The sequence below is a fragment of the Zonotrichia albicollis genome, chromosome 15, assembly GCF_047830755.1.
Source record: "Zonotrichia albicollis isolate bZonAlb1 chromosome 15, bZonAlb1.hap1, whole genome shotgun sequence".
NCBI lineage: Eukaryota > Metazoa > Chordata > Aves > Passeriformes > Passerellidae > Zonotrichia > Zonotrichia albicollis.
In genome coordinates, this window is record NC_133833.1 from 10,673,680 (window position 1) to 10,692,986 (window position 19,307).

The 19,307-nt window shown below is 46.1% G+C and overlaps 1 protein-coding gene across 1 annotated transcript in view; it reads left to right on the top strand.

Annotated features, from left to right (window-relative positions):
* PDLIM4 (PDZ and LIM domain 4) overlaps window positions 1-19,307 on the top strand; it is a 43,537-nt gene that overhangs the window by 18,470 nt on the left and 5,760 nt on the right. Inside the window, exons 3-5 of the mRNA XM_005483575.4 lie at window positions 3,095-3,179; window positions 14,092-14,270; window positions 17,449-17,606. Coding sequence (XP_005483632.2) covers window positions 3,095-3,179; window positions 14,092-14,270; window positions 17,449-17,606 — 422 coding nt within the window. The remainder of the gene's footprint in view (window positions 1-3,094; window positions 3,180-14,091; window positions 14,271-17,448; window positions 17,607-19,307) is intronic.

The window sequence follows — 19,307 nt, forward strand, 5'->3', positions numbered from 1 at the left end:
AGGGGATGGAGAAATAAGAAATTTGGTAAGACACAGGAATTCTTGCAACTTAAAAGCAGCTTGACAAACTTGAGAGTGAGGCTTGCAGATCACTACCAGGTGAAAAAACATTCTGGTAAAATATGTGAGCATATGCAAGTAATCTTTTGAGAGTGACTGAGACTCTTAGAAAGCAAATGGTGGGATAAAAAGTGTCTGCAACTTTGGTTTTTTTTAGTGATGTCCTGTTTATGGGTCCATTTCCTACAAAGCCCTGTGTGGAAGGCCTTGCACGAACCTAGGTCAAGTTATTTTTCTTGGGATTGTCCTGGATGCCATTAAGAGAGCAGAGTGGTGTAAGTGCAGGGTAATGATTTCCACATAACTGCCTTTAATCCCTTATAGCACATCTGAGAACACTTTTCCTGTCCTTGAACTGTAAATTAAACAACTTGGAACATTTGAGTGATGCCTGATCTGTTGCCTGTGACGTATGAGAAATGTGTTGGGATTTTGCTGTTGCCTAAACACAAAGCTCTGACTGTTGGTAGGGTGAACCTGCTCCTGGGGTGGGGGTCTCTGCCAGCCCCCAAGCCCCCACTGCTCTGGGGCTTGTTCTGGGGGTACAGGGGACCCCCCTACTGCTGGTCCTGTGAGCATGGGATAGATGTTCCTGGCAGCTGGGGTTGGGGTGTGAGCTCCAAGCATCAGCCCCTCCTGCAGTAGCTTCTGTAGCATTGTTCTCTCAGGCAGAGTAATCTCTTAATTATTTTGGATTATTTCGGATTACATGGTATTTTGCTGTTCCCAGGGAAAAGAGGGGGGTCTCTCTGTGTAAGCATAAATGCTCATTAAACTTCCAGCTTGACTTTCTTTTTGGTGAGGCTGGTGGTTCTCCCATTCACCTTAGCTTTGCCTTTCAAAGTGCCAGGTGGAGCCCAGATTGTGCTGTATCAGCTTGTTTAAGTGTAGTTCAGGTGGAAGCTGGGGCTGATGTGAGCCTGGCTCTGTTCACACTGTTGCTGGAAGCTGTCAGAGTTGGTCTCAGTTATACCAAGAATTTGTTGTCACTCTGCAGAGCTGATAGTGAAACTTTGAGTTTAATCATTAACGCATTAACCATGAATGGGCTTCTCCATGTAAACTGAAGTCTGTCCATGTCTGTCAGTAAGTGTAAACATACCCATCATGCCTTTTGGAAAGCACAGGTTTATTTGTTTTCTGCTCAGACAGTGTGATCTCTGTCAGGGATATGGGGAGCTGGGTGTGCTGGCAGTGCTGGTGACTAAATGCCATACCTTCACACAGAATGAATTTACTGCTATTGCTCTTATCTTCTGCAATCAGAATCACTTGCTGAAGCTGTGTTCTTATTTACTGGCAGGCTGAAGTCTTTGGGGATGCTTTAAGCTGTGTTTGGCATGTGGACTCCAGAGCTGAGAGGGGGAAGTCATCATGGACCCTCCTCAGGGCACTGTGAGCTCCCCTCAGGCTTGCTCAGTGCAAGGGAAAGCACAGAAATAATAATGGTGATCCCTGCCAATGCAATTAGGCATTTCCATTGTTCTGGGCCTCCAGATTTGATTTTCAATGTGGAAGCAATGTACACAGAACCAGATCATGGCAAACAGCAAGTGGGGATTGCTGGGAATGCTGATGTTCCTGGGAGAAACAGTTTCCTTTGTCCCAGTTGGACAGACTAATTTATAAGCGAATTGTCCCAGCCTAAAATCAAATAATAACACTGAAGATAAATTACCAGAACAAGATACCTAGCTATGAGAGTAATCACTCCCTGTTGAAAAAGTTGTAATAGCAGTAGTGAGGAAAAAAAGCTGAAATCCTCAGAGGCTGGATCCAAAGTGTGTTCAAGTCAGTGGGAGTCTGGCATTTGGTAGGTTTTGGGTAGATTTGTAAAGGCAGCTTTGTATGTTGACTTGTGTAGCTGCAAAATACCAAAGGTAAAAATCTCCTCGAGAATTCCTGGGTTAAAATCATGCTCCTTATTTTTCAAACTTGAACTCTGCAGATAATTTAACTGAAAGTGAACATGGTATGTGGCAGGGGTGAAAGTCCACCTCTCTCATCCAAAGGATGCTTGGATGCATCTGTGCCCATGGAACAACAGCTATTTTTGTGAAGTGGTGCATGTACAGAGTGTGATGATAAATAGAACAGTTTCCATGTTGAAAGCTTTATCTTGAACTTACTCGAGTTTCCATCTTCCAGCTTAACCTTCTTGCATCCTGAGAAGTCTGGATGTACCTGCTGGACCTTGCCCAGGCCCCTGGGACTCCCTCATACCCTCAGTGCTGGAGATCACATTCCAGCTGTGTCCCCAGATGCCTTTGTGGGGAAAAAATGATCAGGCACATGGAAAATCTTTGGACAGTGACAGTATTCTGCTCTGCCTTGGCAGGACTGAAGATGCATTTGGGAATGGAAACTGTATTTTTAGGGCTTTTTCTATCTGGCAACTGTTGAAAGGGTCAGGATGATTCATACAGGGTGGTGAAAGCCTTCTCCCTGAAAGGTGTTTATGGAATTCCTGATGTGGTCTAGTACACAGGCCTGCCAGGGATTGCATGTATATATATATATATATCTATACACATGTGTAATCAGAATACTTTCTGGATTCAGGGCCAGAATAAAGGGACAAAGCCAGGAATGTCCAAAACAGGAGCCACCAAGAGCCTGTGTTCTGATTTCTTCAACCAAAATAAGTTTGTCTCTTTAACCTCAAACTAAGACAGAACCTTGTAGTTCAAGGATGGTTTTGAGCTTTAATAGAATGAAACTCATATTCTCTATTTATCATTGTAATTTTTCTGAGGATAATTTTGCACAATTGCAAATATAATATAAACCTGCCAAGGAATTAATAGATTAATAGATTAATATATATATATATATATATATATATTTGGCTTTTTCTTTTTTGGCTTGTTTGTTTTGGTTTTTTTTTAATTTGTTTAATTGCTTTTTGTTTTCTTTAAGGAGCCTGTTTCTTTCTTTGGGATTTTCGTGGGTTTTGTTTGTTTGAGGGGGAGCACTTTGATTTGGGCTTTTTCAAAAGCAGTTCAAGTAGAGTTTGCCTTATTTCCCACTGCAGATCTGAAGGGAAGACCTGGTCCCCCCCTGTCCTGGAAGATGGCAAGGCTCAAGCATACCGGATCAACATCGAGCCAGACCCACAGGTATGGCAGCTGCAGCCCTGCCCCACTCTGCTGCTCTCCCAGCTTGCTTTGGGGGAGAGGACATCCATGTCTGGAGGCTGGAAAGCCCTGTGCTCTGCCTGTGCTCCTTCCAGAAGTGAAGGAGTTTCCATGTGTGATGTTGAAGTTCTCTGCTGGTCTATCTGTGTTTTTCTTGGGCTGGTTCCCGCGGTGAGCCAGATCCTGAGCAGATCTGGCACAATCCCATCTGTGTCATTGCCTTGCAGCCAGGCCAGGCTTTGCTGGATCAGCCTGCTGGGGACACAGGATGGCTGGGCAGCACGGGGAGGGTGGCATCCAGCACTGACCCTGTGAGGCTGTGACCAGGCTCAGAGTTAGTGTTATTTTGGATGGAGCTCTTGGGAGTCCTCTGACTGTCCAGTGCCTGCCCTTCCCAGGGTACAGCATGTCCAGGGTCTGTCTGCATCTGCCTCAGCTGGTGTGCCTCTACCTTGGCTGCTTCTAACATCTGCTGCGCCCTCCCAGTCCCGTGACAGTGATTCACCTCCCATGATGGTGGATTTCTTTTCTTTTTTTTATTTTTGGAATGTTCTCATCTTTGGGGTTGCTTTGGTTTTTTTCTCTCTCACTCCTTCTCTCTGTTTTGCAGCTTCTCTCTTTCCTCTGTCCTCAGCTCTGTTCCCTGGAGCCTTCTACCTGTATCCTGCCCTGCCTTACTACCCTGTCTCCTGCAGCAGCCAAGTGGTGGATGGAGCTGAGCAGGTCTCCCCATCTTTTCTACCCATCTCTGATGGCTTGTTAGCAAGGTCAGAGGTGACTCTCATTCTCCTTTGGCTTCTTGATGGAAAGCGGAATGGGGTTTCTCTTCTCCCTCTCTTCCTATAAGGTACCAGATTGTGAATTTTTGCATGTGCTGGTCCACGTTGTGGAGATATCTGGGGAACAAGGAGGAGACCAGGAGGACAGATGGGCAGAGGGCAGCTCCTGCTGTCTGGCTCCCCCTTGAATGTGTGCTGGGCTGGTGCACATGCTGCCAGCCTTCCCAGGGCACCTGAGGTCATGGATGGCAGGGCTGGAGCCTGCTGAGGCTTCTCACTGCTGTAGGTTGGCCACCCCTCCCAGGGCAGGGCAGAGGCCCTGGGGCTGCCTACAGCCTTCAGAACATCAGAGTCTGTCAGTTCAGGCTGACAGAATCCCCCGTGCTTGCTCCCAAAGCATGTGAGCTCCCTTTGGCTGATGCTGAGTGTTCAAATATTGCTCAGATGGCTGTCTCCTCCAGAGGTGATTTATGTCATATGCTTTTCCATGCTTTTTCTCCAGCCCTTACAAAATGCCTGTGTGCAGGGTCTGCTGGTTTAGCTCAACTGCTCCTTTCCAGAGAGGCTTTTAGAATGTCCTGATGAGGGCTCCAGGGTGTCCCCTCAGCCCTCCCTTGGCTCATTTCAGAAGGATTACAAGAGCTGCAAGGGTGGGAGAGAGGGAATGATGCTGTAAGGAGCAGTCTCCTTCAGTGAGGAATGGGGAGAAAGTATTGGCAGCAGAGAGCCCACTGAGTGATCAGGATGATGGTGAGATCCCCAAAACCCCATGAGAAATGGACCAGAGTGTGAGGCCATTGGGTCTGTTGGCCATTCCAGCGATGTGGAGTTTGCAGATATTCTGCATTTCTGCCCAGGACAGCGGCACAGCACAGCAGCAGCAATGGCAGAGCTGCCTGGTACCACACACCAGCAGCACATGGAGCTGTTTGTCTTTCCTTCCCTGACTCACAGCCCACGCTGATGTGTGAGCTTGGGCCTTGCATTCTGGCCATGTTTGCTTCATTTATCAATTACAGCCATCTTTTCGGACAGATATTTTTTCTTACTTGGCTTTACCTATGAATAATATTAAATTAGGAACAAATGTGCAGCAGTTCCACTGCCAGATACAACTTCCTGAGGTTTAATGCAGATTGGATTTGAATCTGACTATTAATATATGTTACATATGGATCTTTTTAAAAATTAGACAGTTTTATAGGATATAATGAAGGGGATAGGGCTATATCCAGACCTACACTGAAAGTATGTAAATTTGGGAAGTAGGTGTGCAAGGCAGATGTGTTTGTGGTAGGGCACCAAGGTGTGTGTGAACAAGGGTACACAAGTACAGGCAGCAGATTCCTGCTCTTGCTCCTTTTTTTTGTGCCTATATCCATGTGTTGTCTTCCTCAGTGGCTTTTTGGGTTTCCCAGAGAGGAGGTGAAGGTGGTTCCACACACACCTCCACCTTGCTGTGCTTGCAGCCAGGGTGTGTTGGTTGACTCTTCTCCCTAAACTGCCTCCAGTGTGGTTCATGCTGGCAGCCTGGAGCAAATGCCAGCAGCTGTGCATATCTTATCCGTGTTGTCACTGATGTCCTCTGACCTGTGTGAGGCTGAAGGTCACCATCAGCTCCCAAAGAGAGCCAATCTTTGCTGCAGGTGCCAATCCCCTGGGAGCAGAGCTCACAGGCAGGGCTGGGGTCCCTGTGGAGCAGTGCCAGGTGACCCAGGGCTGTCCTGTGCTGTGTTCATTCAGCCCCTCTGGCAAAGGCACGTACGAGATTGTGAGAAGGAAAAATCTCATTGTAAAGTAATAACTTGGCTCAATATGTGCAACCTTTAGGTGCACTTCCTTGCATCTGGAAAAAAGCAATCTGCTTTGAAACACAGGGAAAAATTTCTGCTGGAATTCTGCCCTCAAATCACAAAAAGAGTTTGGGGGTTTGTCCCTGAAAAAGGTTTTGAGATTTTTACCCTAAGTGGCCTTTGCAGTAATAGGGAGCGCATATCCTTTCTTCTTCCAGGTTTTGCTCTGTATGCTTTTTCATCATACTGGACAAAGATCTGTTGAAAATCTTGACTTATGACTACAGTAACTCTTGCCTGAAACATGTGAGCATAAGCAGAATGCCTCAGTCTGAATGATTTGTAGGAAAATCTGTATTTCTGTTATTACAATTTAGGTTTTTAGGTGTAATCTTTGTCTTGAAGGCAGTGAAATTTGTAGTTACCTTCTGTGCAAGAGAACTTGGAAGGTGTGGAGTAGCTGGTGAGTTTTCATCTCCCCTTTTTCTAAATCTGTTGTGGTTTCTCAGTTGAGCTTTCTGGTAAACCCCTACTCAGAGTCCAAGAATGTGATCAGTCCTCCTTATTAAAACTTTGGTTATTGCCATGACTGTGGGAAATAGCTGCCCTCAAACTGTAGAAGCAGGAACTGGAGAGCTGCTTTTTCACAATTAGCAGGAACAGCACTGAACAAGATGAGTGAATCACTTTGGGGAAATATTATTTTTAAAAGCAGACTGTGGTTATCAGTTGGTTTTGCTAGACGAGTCTGTCCTTAGCAGGAGGGACCTACAGAGGAGGCCACAAATGCAGTTTGCACAAATTGCTCAGACTTGCAACCTAAAGAAGGGCTGCCTGTCTGTTGGACCCAGAGATGGGTGGAGGGGGGACCTACAGGGATGCTGGTCACAGCTCAGAGCTTTCCATTTTCAAGATTTCCATCAAGCAGACATGACATCACTGCTGACATGTTGGGATCCCCAGTCTCACTTGGCCTGGTGTTGGTGTCCCTGTGGGCACTGGTCCCAGCCACTCCTCCCCAGCAGACAGAGGGAGTGGTGGCACCCATCCATCAGTTTCTGGAGATCCCATTGTTATTGGCTTCCTGTAGCATGAGCTTGCTAGTCAAAATATTGCCATGCAGTGCTAATAAAAAAAGAGGATGTTTATTTTGTTGTTCATTCCCAAACTGCCAGAATTGGCAGCTCTTTGGCCCAGGGGGGCTGGAAATGTGGGCTCTGGGCTTTGGGGACTCTGTCAGTGCTAACTGACAATAGATCAAGTGTGTGGGTGGGAGAATAATTGCAGCAGAAATTAAATTGGGAGCACGTAGCCAGAGCTGGAATAGGATGCAAGTCCTCCCAAACCTGGATGCTTGGCTGAAATAACTCCATGGGATGAAAGGCTGGGCTTCCTCTGGCAGTGCAGACAGCAGAGGCCACAGTTATCCAGGGGAGCAGCCTCCTGGTGCTACTGAGCTAGCAGAGCAGCCCCATGTCATTCTCAGGGGATGGATGAGGGAGGTGCAGCAGCACTCTTGCTCCTCTCTTGTACTCTGTCCTGAGCTTTCCCATACTGCCCCCCTGACAGGGAGGGTGAGCTCTGGGCAGTGGAGAAGAGCCACAGCACCAGGGGAGCTGCACAGGAACAATGAGAAGGCTGTTTCTGCTCATCATTTACCAATTATTTTTCCTATGTGTTACTCTGTTCTTGACACCCAGGTCTCAGTCCACAGAAATTTGTTGTTGGTTTGCTCTGACTAAAATCAGGTGTGAGGTGTGTGGCTTGCTGTGTGAAAATGCCAGCCAGAATGGGATGAAGAGGAATTGGGATAAACTTTTGCATCTATTGTAACTGAGCAGCCTAATCCAGCAGCCTAATCCAGGCAGTGCTGGGTGTGAGCACACTGGGGTTTGAACACACCTTTGTTTGCTCTAGTCAGAGGGGCTCAGGTGTGTGTGGTTGCAGGGCTGAGGACCTGCCACCTCTCATTGCACAGGGCATCCACCCAGCATGGGCTCTGCGGTATCATTCCTGGGAGCTTTTCATACTTGCCCTGACTTCACAAATAGTATCACTGCTGATCCTGCTTGCTCCTAACTACATAAATGAAATCACATGTGGGCTTCAGGGCAGTGTGAGCCTCTGGTGCCCCAGCTCTGGGCACCCAGGGACAGCAGTGGTGTCCCACGGTAGAGCAGGGAGGGTAGTTGGCTGCTAACCTGTCCCTTAGAACTGATTTTAACACCTGTAAAATGTGTTAAATATGCTCATATTTACTTTTTTCTAGATATTATATAATTTATTTTTTTTTTACTAGGGATGAATGTCTCCTTATTTAATTAACTGAGTAATAGATTTAAGTTAACTTTAATTAGATGGAGTGTTGTTTTACATTTTCTGTGGGTTGCTGCCAAGCAGGAAACTTCTATGTACTTCTTTGCAAAAGCCTGGCATGGGCCATGCTGAGTTCTGTGAGCTGGGGGTTAAAGCCTCCTGGCTGGAGAGATGGAATTTCCTTTCTCAGGGAGACTGACCATCCTTCCTCCCCTGCTCTTGGGGCAGGATGGGCCATGCTTGCTTCTGGGAAGGCTCCTGCTGTGACCCCCAGCCAGCAGGGACACCAACCAACACTCTCCTGAGGAAGGAGGGAAAATGTCTGCTTTGGGGAAAACAAAGGATGAGCTCATGCCCTGGCACAAACCCGGGCTCCCTTCCATGGGAACTTGCAGCTTGTTGTTTGAGGACTGATTCAATAGCAGAAACATGCTGAATGCTGACAGCCACTGTGGGTGCATCAGCCCTGAGCTCTGGGTGCTCAGGCAGCATTTCACACCCAGATATTGGGGTTTTACACTACAAAAAACACTAATCTAATTTACTGGGTGAAAAGGTTACACACACATAGCATGTGCACTTGTGTTTACTTTTGCCTGTGATATAATATTGCATAATTTGAAAGCAAAGGAGTTTTCTGAGTACCATTGTAACATCTTGAAGCTGTAACCTTTTATGTGAGATTCTCTGTGTGTGTCTTAGGTAAATTAGCATCTTAAAGTCAGTTTTGACAGTCCTGGTGTATGAAAGAGGCAAAAAGAATATTGGGATAAAGGAGGGAAAAATGAGAGTGGAAACTTCAGAACAGTGTTTTCTTCTGTCTAGGTAACTTGAATAGTTTGTTCTCATTGAAGGTACATAGGAATTATCCTGAAATGATAACAGTGGGGGTTGATTTGGGACAAAACAAAATGCTGTTGGGTTAAGTGCTAACACAGACATATACTGTGTTATTTACTTGATAACATCAGTTTCAGTGATGACTGCATTAGCACAGCTCAGGAAACTGCTGCTTGTGTACTCAGAAGTGCCAGGTGTTTGGAAGCACAGGTGTAGCTCAGTGGTTCTGTTCTTGTCCATCAGGAAAAACAGCTTATCCCCTTTCACTTTTCATTCTGTCTCACTTAAGAGGAATTAACTGCTCTTGGAGGTCACTGGAGTGGAGAGAGCCATCCCCAGTGGTACAAAGAGGGATGCTGGAGGGATGCTCACTGTGATCCCTCAGGATGATCAGGCTGAATCAGCTGCTTCCATCCCCTAAAGCAGCTCGTGCCACAGAGGGCTGGGAAAGGCTGAGACATGTTTTTGAATCTACCTGAATTTATCTTTTTTATTAATGAGGAAAAACAAAAGGTTGGGACAATCCAAAATGAAACCATATATAATCCTGTTGCTTTTGCTATGTTTTCTGGTGCACCTTATCCTGGCTTTTACAGAAGGACGTGTTCAGATAAGCCATGCTGGTGAAGTAGGCACCTTTTGGTTTTAAGCATGTAATATTTTGTAGTCTGAAGCTTAGCTTGTTGCCAGTGAAATTTTTAGTTTCAATTAGCTGCTGATAATGATTATGGAAAGAAAATCAGAAAGTGTGATATGGTAACACCTGAAAATGCAACAATTCCCCAACTCAGAGAGAGGAGAGTAACAGTAAGGTGGAAAACATTATATCAGGGCATAGTCTGTTAGTGTTAAACCCACCAGGTTTGTCCTGTAAGCCAAACACCAGCTGGTGAGTAAAGTGATTCAGTGGAAGCATGACTGAAATGGGAGCAGCAGCATCTTCCCTGGGAGAAAGGAGTCAGTCAGAAGAGCAGTGGACACTTGCAGTGATGGTTTCAGGTTTTTTTCCGTCTGTAGTGGATATTATTTTCTGTCAGTTGGAAATTTAATCCAACAGCAGCCTGTGCATGGTGGGGGTATCAGTCTGACACCTGCACTGAGCAATGCCCTCCTGTTCTGAGCTTGGAAGGTGACCCTGAACACTGGGATCTGGGACAGTCCTCTCTAGGGTTTAGGTTGTTGTTCAGCCTAGCTCTAGTGAGGTTGTCACTTGGCAAGTGACATTTTGCTGGGCAAAGGAGGAAATTTCAAGGCTCTTCTACCAAGATATTCATACAGAGCTCTCTTCTGTCTGCTGGGTAAATGCCCCTCACACACTTGATGTTAGAAATGTGCTCTCTGCACTGTGCAGGCAAGATAAATGCAACAAACACGTTTCAATCTTGACAGTTTTAGGTAACTTTTTTCCATTGCTGAGGATTTTTAAGAGACTGCTGGGGAGCCAGGTAGGTTAAAGCCCTGGCATTGCAGCTCAAGTCTCTCCTGAGCTCTTTAATTTGCACAAGGGTGCAGCTTCTCCCTGGAGCTGTGGGAGGAAACATCCATAGGAGCCTCTCTGATGGCCATCCATCCACATGGCTGCTCCAAGGTGGAGAAATGTTACTGCTCTTTGTGTGAGAGATTTGTCCCTGGGTTAAATGTGTATACAGAATCACAGAATGGTTTGGGTTGAAAGGGACCTTAAAGCTCATCTAGTTCCACACCCCTTCCCCTATCCCAGGTTGCTCCAAGCCCCATCCAGCCTGGCCTGGAGCACTTCCAGGGATGGGACAGCCACAGCATCTCTGGGCAGCCTGTGCCACAGCCTCACCATCTTCACAGGGAAGAATTTCTCCCTAATATCCCCTCTAAACCTGCCCTCTGTCAGTGTGAAGCCATTCTCCCTTGTCCTGTCACAGCCTGTCCTGGGAATATGGGCAGGCTGGGACTCCACCAGGCTCCAGCTTGAGTCTGTTTCATGTGAACATTGTCTGCAGCCTTTTTTCAAAAAGATCATCTGATTTTAAGAGTTTGGTCTCTTACTTAGAGAGGTCTGAAAAACTAATTTAATATTTAGCTGACAGCTGTGAAAGGAGTGTAGTGAGAAGGATGTGATGGATAAGGCTTTCCTTCAGACTGTGGTATACATTTGTTAGGATCCAGTTTAAACCCAGAAAAGTGAAGAAAGCTGAGTCTCTGTGTATAAACACAAAGAACTTTGAAGGTTCAAAATAAACCCAAAAACTAGATTAAAACCAAATGAGGCTAGATATTGGTGCCAAAACAATGGATGTATTTTTATTTAATAGTAAGAGGCAAAGAGAAAAGAAAGAGAAAAATAAGGGGGGGGGGGGGGGGAGAGTGACAGGGGTTAGGTGGAAGCATCACCCATCCAAGGGTCCCAACAATGTCTTGTCTCATTTTGTCTGGTCTGTGGTGGTGTGGGTCCCACACCATGCTGCCACATGCCAAAGAGTGCAGAATTCCATGGACAAATAGGACATTTTGCACTATGCATTAAAAAAACAGTCAAGCATGAGAAAACAAATTGGGAGTTTCTACTGGGCAAAGGAGGAAAAGAGGCTGAAAGAGTTCTCCTTGATGAGAGTTCACAGGCCAGCTCTTAAGAAGGGTTTGCAAGCTCAGTTTAAGAAAGGCCATGAAAAGCAGGAAGAAAATCCAGCAAAGAAAAGCAAATTGGGACTCAAAAAGGGGAAATTTGAACTGATCTTGAATTTGACAACTGGAAAGAAATCCATCTGGTTCTGGGTTTCTGAGGGTGAATGTGTGAGTGTTTTGCACTCAGACCTTGCAGAGGTCTCACTGACTTTGAGGAAGAGGAGACTGAGCTCTGGCCTGGGAGCAGCATTTTGTGCTGCAGGAGGAGCCTCTTGATCCCTATGGATGCTGCTGGGTCACCTGTGGCTTTATAACATGGCTGAGCAAAGGTGAGCTGCCACCACCATGAGCATCCTCCTCCACAGGGACTGGGAGCTGGTGGCACTGCCAGGCACTGCAGGAAGGCTCTGTTTCCTCCCCTCCCTCAAGGGCCTCCTTTTGGAGAGTGCCCAAGCAATAAGTTTTAGCTTTATAGCAACATTTGGTCCTGATGTACAAATTGCTGAGCTTAACAGGGACGAAGGGGCAACGCTTTACAAACTACTCTGGATTTAAGCAAGTCCATGGAGATGATGGTCTGGAGGAGGTTTCCATTCTGGAAACAGCTGCCAGTTCCATGGTCTGGATGGCACCAGTGTGCAGGAGCTCTTGAGGTCAGAGGAGAGGACCCAGCCCTCTCCTGTAGCCACCCTGGACTGAGGGTGAATCTGGCCCAGATAATTAAAGGTGATGGCTTTCTAAAAGCTTTGCTTCCACCCATATGGGCCATTGCTTTTATCCCAAAAAAATGTTTATGATCCTTCTTTTCCTCTCTGCAGCATAGTTGAGTATTTTCTTTATTTCCCTTGAAATAATAATCAGAATCTGGGAACTGGGAACACATAGCCTGCTTGTGTGTGTATATATATGGTTGGGTTTTTTTAAGACTATAATTTGGGGAACAGTTAAAATTATATTATTCCTGGCAGCAAAATTCCTTTTTTAATAGACAATTTGAAGTTATTATGTTGGAAGCAGTTTTCCCCACGTGTTTGTGCATGTGTGGTGTGGAGGGAACTGTGCCTGGAGGGCTCCAGGCAGCTTCCGAGGCAGGGGGAGTTGCTGGGAGCTTGCTGAAGGCTGCAGGCTTTCAGCTGATGGTAGGAAAAAAGCCTCGAAGACACAATCTTTCACTTCTGAAGTAAGCTTGGTTTTGTCAGTGGACATTTTGCCTTAGGAAGAACTGAAGAGTTGGACTTTCAAGATCTTTTTCTAGCAGGATCTGGTTTTTACTTCTCTTAGCTGTTGGTTTTTACAAGGTTTGTGAGTGCCAGTGTGTTCTCCTGTGCACTAGGGATAGACACTTGTTTCTAAGTAGTATTTATTGGATTATTTTAGTCAAAAATAAGCTTTGTATCAGAGCCCCACGATATACACTTCATTATTTGCTCACAGGATGGTGTTTTATTTCCCTGCTTGGCTTTTTATCAGCTTCAATCTACTGAAAAGCTGGTGGAAGGCAGCTGTGTTGGGGAGCTGCCCTAGAACAAATTAAACCAGGTTAAACAGATTCCTGCCTCTTACACATCATCTATGTCTTTCATCAGCCCAAGCATGTTTGTGACTCAGATGGCTGGAAATAGCAGCCAATGTGTGTCCATGGGCTGTGTCCAGCTTCCTGCTGCTTTTCCCAGTTGCTGGGGTTAGCTCCTCTCCCCATAGTGAGTTTTTGCAGGCAAAGCCTGGCTCAGGTGACATTAGCAGTAGGTATTGCTTGGTTTATGGGTGTGGATGGGACTGACTAATAGCACACCCATGTATGTGGAATTCCATGTGTGTGGAATAACACATAGGTAATGTTTGACATCGGAAAAATTGTAAAATAATGTGGAAAATTTGTCATTTAATGGCATCTGAGTTCCTGACTTGAGGTCATATGACAAAAATATTTCCACAGTTTACCTTGGGGCTTGAAAAGCAAATGGAAATATGAATATCAAGCTAAACCCTTGACTGATGTATTTCTCACACTGTAAATGACTAATCTTATTTGGGGAGAAAACCTTCCTAAATGAACATGGATCTGTGTGGACAAGGGTGCTGCAAGTGAAAATCCCAGGACTGGTCCCTTGGCCTCAGGTGTTGCCCATCCTGCCTGTGGAGCTGCCTAGCCTGGGTTTATCCTGTTTTGCTGATGGAAATGGAAGGGATGGCCTTGAAGTCAGGAGCACAGCAAGTGCCCTCAGAGTGATGGAACGTGGAATAAGAAGTAGACTCACAGCCTTTCTTTTAAAGAAACAGCAGATGTGCTTTTAAATAATAAATGCAGGAGAAATAAATGCAGAATATTTGGCAGTGGCTCACCATGGAGAAACAGCAAATTCATTTGGTTGGGGACCAAGGGGAGCTGTGTAGATTCAGCACAATTTAACTGCAGGTCAAGCCTGAATTTTCCTTTTCCTGCTGCACATCTCTGTTTTCCACAGCACATGTAAAATGTTATTACTGCAAACTGCATGTCCAAACACAGCCCCTCCATGTGTATCACACACTATAAATCTCATGTTTTCTGCTTTCTCTCTCTTCCAGGACAGTGGCCCTGCCCAGAGCAGGAGGTCCATGCCCCATGGAGCTGGGGGCAGCCCTGTGGACAGCAAGCAGATGCTGAACATGCAGCATCACCAACCAACCCGGCTGTACACGAACAACAGCTCTGAGTCAGCCCTTCCAGGCCAGCTGAGTGGACTCCACATCACTCCTGCACACAGGTAGGAGCAGGGCAGGGCTTGGCTCTGCATCTGCTGCTGCTCCTGCTAACTAAGGTTCAGGGAGTGCACAGAGGCTGCTGTGCTCCTCAAGCTCCTGAGGTCATGGAATCCTAGACTCACTTCAGTTGGAAACACCTTCAAGATCATCCTCTCTAACCATTGACTTAACTCTGCCAAGTCCATCAGGATGCTGGGCTGGTCAAGTGTAGGTGGGAGGAGAAAAGAAACTAACCAAATAAAACAAAGCAAAAATAAAAAGGCTTGGAGACGGCAATTTCTGAACAAAATAGCCACATTTACATAGGTAGCAACTGCAACTTCAAGTTGAAGCTTGTGAAGCAATGCTCAGGTTTGCATCTTGGTGAAGGTGCTCACTCTCAGATCTCTGTTAAGATCCTTCTTTTGCTGATGTGAGTAGGCAGATTAGTGTCCCCTGGGTACAGTCCCCCAGCTGGGATTAATGCCAAGGAAGACAAGAGGAAGACAGGTTTAAATTGGATATTAGCAAAAATTTCTTCACCAACAAGGTTGTCAAGCCCTGGCACAGGCTGCCTGGGGCAATGGTGGAGTCACTATAATTGGAGGGACTTAACAGACATGTGGGTGTTTCTCCTGGGGACATGGTTTAGTGGTGGCCTTGGTAGTGCTGGGGGAATGGTTTGGCTTGATGATCTTAGAGGGATTTTCTTACCTTAATAATTCCATGGCTCTGTGAGGGTCACAGACAATACTACTTTGTTTATACTTTTTTTTTTTTTGAAGTGTATCTCCAAGGCAGGATGGAGGGTGCTGCCCTCCTAGGAGTGGGGATCACCTTGCCACAGACCTAGGAGCCAGTACTTGCCCTGGAAGCTGAAAGGATGAACTCCAGTAACTGGGATGTTTATAAGTGTAAGATCTGCTCAGTGCAGCTGTCCAGGAGGCTGAGAAATAAATAATGCTCCTAGGAAAGAAAAGGCTTTTGTGTAGCCAAGAATGGTTTGGGTGAATAACCCAGACTTTGAGACAAGCCAGGTTGTGGACTGGGATGCTTTCACATGGCTTATGAGGATCTGATTTATGTTCTTCCAAACTGGCAAAATATCCTGCAAGAAAGTAATGTCTGTATCACAAAGAGAGTTTCTTTTCAGCTTGGGAACTCTGTGTCTGCATGAATCTGCATTTCAGTGATGCAGCAAGCCAGCTCATTCCCTGTGCTGCTCTGGGAGAGTTATTGAAGTTGGAAAGAGGAGAACTGCACAGAAAATAGAGAACAAAATCTGGTATTTTCTGCAAATGAGCCTAAAGCAAGGACATTCACTTGGGTCTTCCGATAGAATTGGGGCAGGAGTGCATTTTCTTTGAATTGCAGTACATTTTCTTTGATGAGGCTGGGCTGGTGTCATGATTTGACACTGGCCAAGTGCTGGGCACCACTAAAATCACTTGCTTACCCTCTCTTGCTTTCAGCTGGGTAGAGGAGAGGGCAAAAGAAATAACAAAGGGCTCATGAGTTGAGATGAGGACTGGGAGAAAACAGAGTAAAAGGAGGCTAATGATAAGTAAAATAAGCCTTTAAAACACCTATTCCCCCCCCCCCCCCCCCGCCAGTCTTCCTTTCCCAGTGACAGCGCAGGACAAAACAGGGTGTGGAGGTTTTGGTCAGTTCATCACCTGAGATTTTCTGTTTGCTCAGGGAGAGGAGTCTGTTCTCTGCTATGCTGTGAGTCCTGCAGTGCCTCACTATCCCTGGAAAATCTGCCCCTGCATCGTTTTAATTTGCTTCTTAAATATGTCATCACAGAGGTGTTACCAGCCTCTCTAATTGGGCCAGCAGCATGTCCAACTTCAGAGCCAGCAGAGATTTGTTGTCAGACATGGTGGAAGCTTCCAGCAGCTTCTCACAGATGCTACCCTTGTGGGGCCCCTCCCTGCTGCTACCAACAAACCAGGCTGTGCCAAATTAACACAGCTGGCCAAAACCTGCCCTTTGCCATTGACAATGTGTGAATTGATGTAGGAGTGAGCTGTAGCAGGGTAGAGAAGCACTGGGAGCACACCTGTGGGGTTTGGACTGGTTGGGAGTCACAGGGATGGGTTCATGGCTCTGCACCACCCAGGCTGGTGCTCACCTCCCGCAGGGAGCAGAGCTGCTGGAGAGTCACTACCAGAATATGGAGCTGTAGCCATTCTCTGAAAGTGACTTTTGCTGGAGGTTTTTTTCTCCTTCCTTCTTTCTTTCTTTGAAAAGTGAATGTTATTTCTTTTGTTTATTTGTTTAAGCAGACATGAATATAACACTGGTGGAGAAAATGATCCAGATGATAGCTAAAGTATGTGAAGCTGATGGAGTTCAGGGCTCTTGCTGTTTTTACTGGTTTTATAATGACCTTGATGACCCTCTCTATAAAAGGGAAGAGGAGCCCCTTCCCCTGGAGCTGTGCTGTGTGTTGGGGCCTCTGGAGCACAACACTACTCGGATTCAGCTTTTCTCATCAGGACATTTAAGCATATACCTGAAATATATTTGATTCCAGACCATGCTTTTCATTTTTTGATGTTTTGGACTGGAATAATGGTTTAAATTGCTATTTGTTGTCTGTGCATCCCAAACGCTCCTCATACAGAGCAGGAGCAGCTCCAGGCTGGATGGGGAGGAGGGTTACAGGGCAGCCCCAGTGTCCCCCTCCCTGGTGAGGTGGTTTTTTCAGTTAAGCTGTGCTCTGTGTTTGTGATGCACCTACAGTAACACCAGCTTCACAGGAAGCACTTGTGGGTGGTGAGGAATTTTGCTGTCCTGCCTGGCACACACTCTCCAGATGCCCTTACAAGGGGTGGGTGCATGCCCTGGCCCTACACAGTTAATGAAATGCATGTTTTTTTCCCATTTTATCAATAAATTCCATGGGTAGCAAAGCAATTTACAGCATTTGCAAGCAGCTGCCCTCTTTCCTGAAGGCATCTGGTAACTGGGCCAGCCCTTGCTGTGTTGCTCAACGGGAGCCCAACAGGGAACAAGTTTAACCTCCTCGGTTCAGCAACTGTTCCTGTGCCAGACATACCTCCAGGCAGGGAAACACATGAAAACAGAGGTGCTTAATTGAATCTGTGGGAATGTGGAGATTTCAGTACGTCCCTGATGAGCTGACAGTAGCTGTTTCTGTTTGACTTGAGCCTTTCTTTCTTTGCTTTAAACCAGCATTGACCCCATGAAGTCTCTCCCACGGAACAGAAATGGGATTGATGTGGAGTCCGATGTCTACAAGATGCTCCAGGATTATGAAAAGCCCATTTCAGAGCCAAAGCAGTCTGGATCCTTCCGGTACTTGCAGGGCATGTTGGAGGCCAGTGAGAATGGTAAGGGGGTTGGCACCCAAGCACCCTCCTGTGAGGAGACCCACTGGGATGGCAGGCTTCAAATCAGTGTTTCACATACTCGTGTTTACCAGATTTTGTGGCTGACTTGAGCACCGTGTGAAAGCTGGATTTGTAAGCAACGTGGCAGCTGTTTTCTGAGATGGTTTATGAGATGTGATGGCCTTAAGCAGTTGTGTAAGATCACTGTTGGAGAACCTGGTCTGGTTAAGTAAATGGCATTTGCATAAGGACGTGGGATGGTCCTCAGCAAGACAGGGATAGAGATCAGGAGCTCTTGGCTCACTTCTCAGGTCTGTCACAGCTTTCTGCCCATGTTGTTAACACATTAAATAATAAGATCCCCAATCTATACATTTCAGCTTCTTTTTTATTTTATTTGCCTTTCACCATTAAGTCTACTGGGGCTTTTATGTTCAAATTTTTAGGCTTTGCTTTACAGTCTTACAGGGCAAGACCCCTCTTTCTGTTTCCTTACAAGGGCCCCATACAGCAATCATGTGAATCCAGGAACATATCTTTTATGAGAAAATACCAACTGCTGTAAATCTCATTATGGAGCCGTGAGAGGTAGTGAGTTGGGCTGTTGCATTTCAGTTTCTGTTTGTGTAAAATGTTGGAGAAGTCTGTTCTTTGACTAGAAGGATGTTGATTCTTGCTTCACAAGAAGCACAATTACAGGTAAATTCTGATCATCATGGAATTCCACTAGTGTTGTTTTTCTCAGTGGGACTGAGCCATAGTTGCAAAGCATGAGGTAGGATCAACCTCAGAAGCACTGGGTGTATTATTGTATTTTATATTAGTAATACACCCCCTGCATTGGCAGTATTAAAGCCCTTGGACTGATGTTAAATACAAGCCTCATTTGGACCTTCAGGTCCTTCAAGACCTCCAGGAGCAAGGACAAATCTGCTGCTTCTCCAGTCTCCTTGTAAGGAAGAAGTAAATGGGAAATGACTGTGTTAATCCCAATTAGTAATGCTGCTGCCTTCTTCCCTTCTCTGTGCCAGGGAAAGGGAACAAAATTCAAGCTTTGCTGGTTTGCTCCTGCCTCCCCCTGCATCCTGCAGCCCTGGGCTGGCAGAAACCCAGTGCTAGGAGGAAGGGAGAAAGAAAAGGCTGGGGAACAAAGAGGTGCCAGGACAAATCCCCACGTCCTGGGACAGTGCAGGCAGTCCTGGATGTGTGCTCATCAGCATTCTCTGGCTCTAACCTATCACCAGTGCAACCCTGTGTGTTTGACTGCAGCCTGACAGGCTGCTTTTGGTACCAGCCAGTATGGGACAGGCTGGAGCAGTTACTCTCACCTGGGTTCCACCATTCTCCCTCTCAGTAGTGTGGAGGGGATGTGTGACTGCCTGCTGGCACAGCCTCACTTATGCCTTGGTCATTCCAACGCTGTTTATTTCACAAGGGATGAGAAATTAGGTGAAAAGCATCTCTGCTTGGCATGAAGCTCTGTGATGTTACAGCACATTTTCAATCCTAAATGTTCCTGCTGAGTTTGTTTTACAGCTGCCACCCCTGCTCCTTTATCCTTAAGCCTAAAATTACACATTTTGACCTGAGCCTGCTCTGCATTGTCCTTTTAAAGTCAAGCTCTCCTCTCCCAAGGAGCTGAGTGTCTTGGACAACAACCTGTTTTATATAGAATGCATTCCTACTGGAAGCATTTTAGCC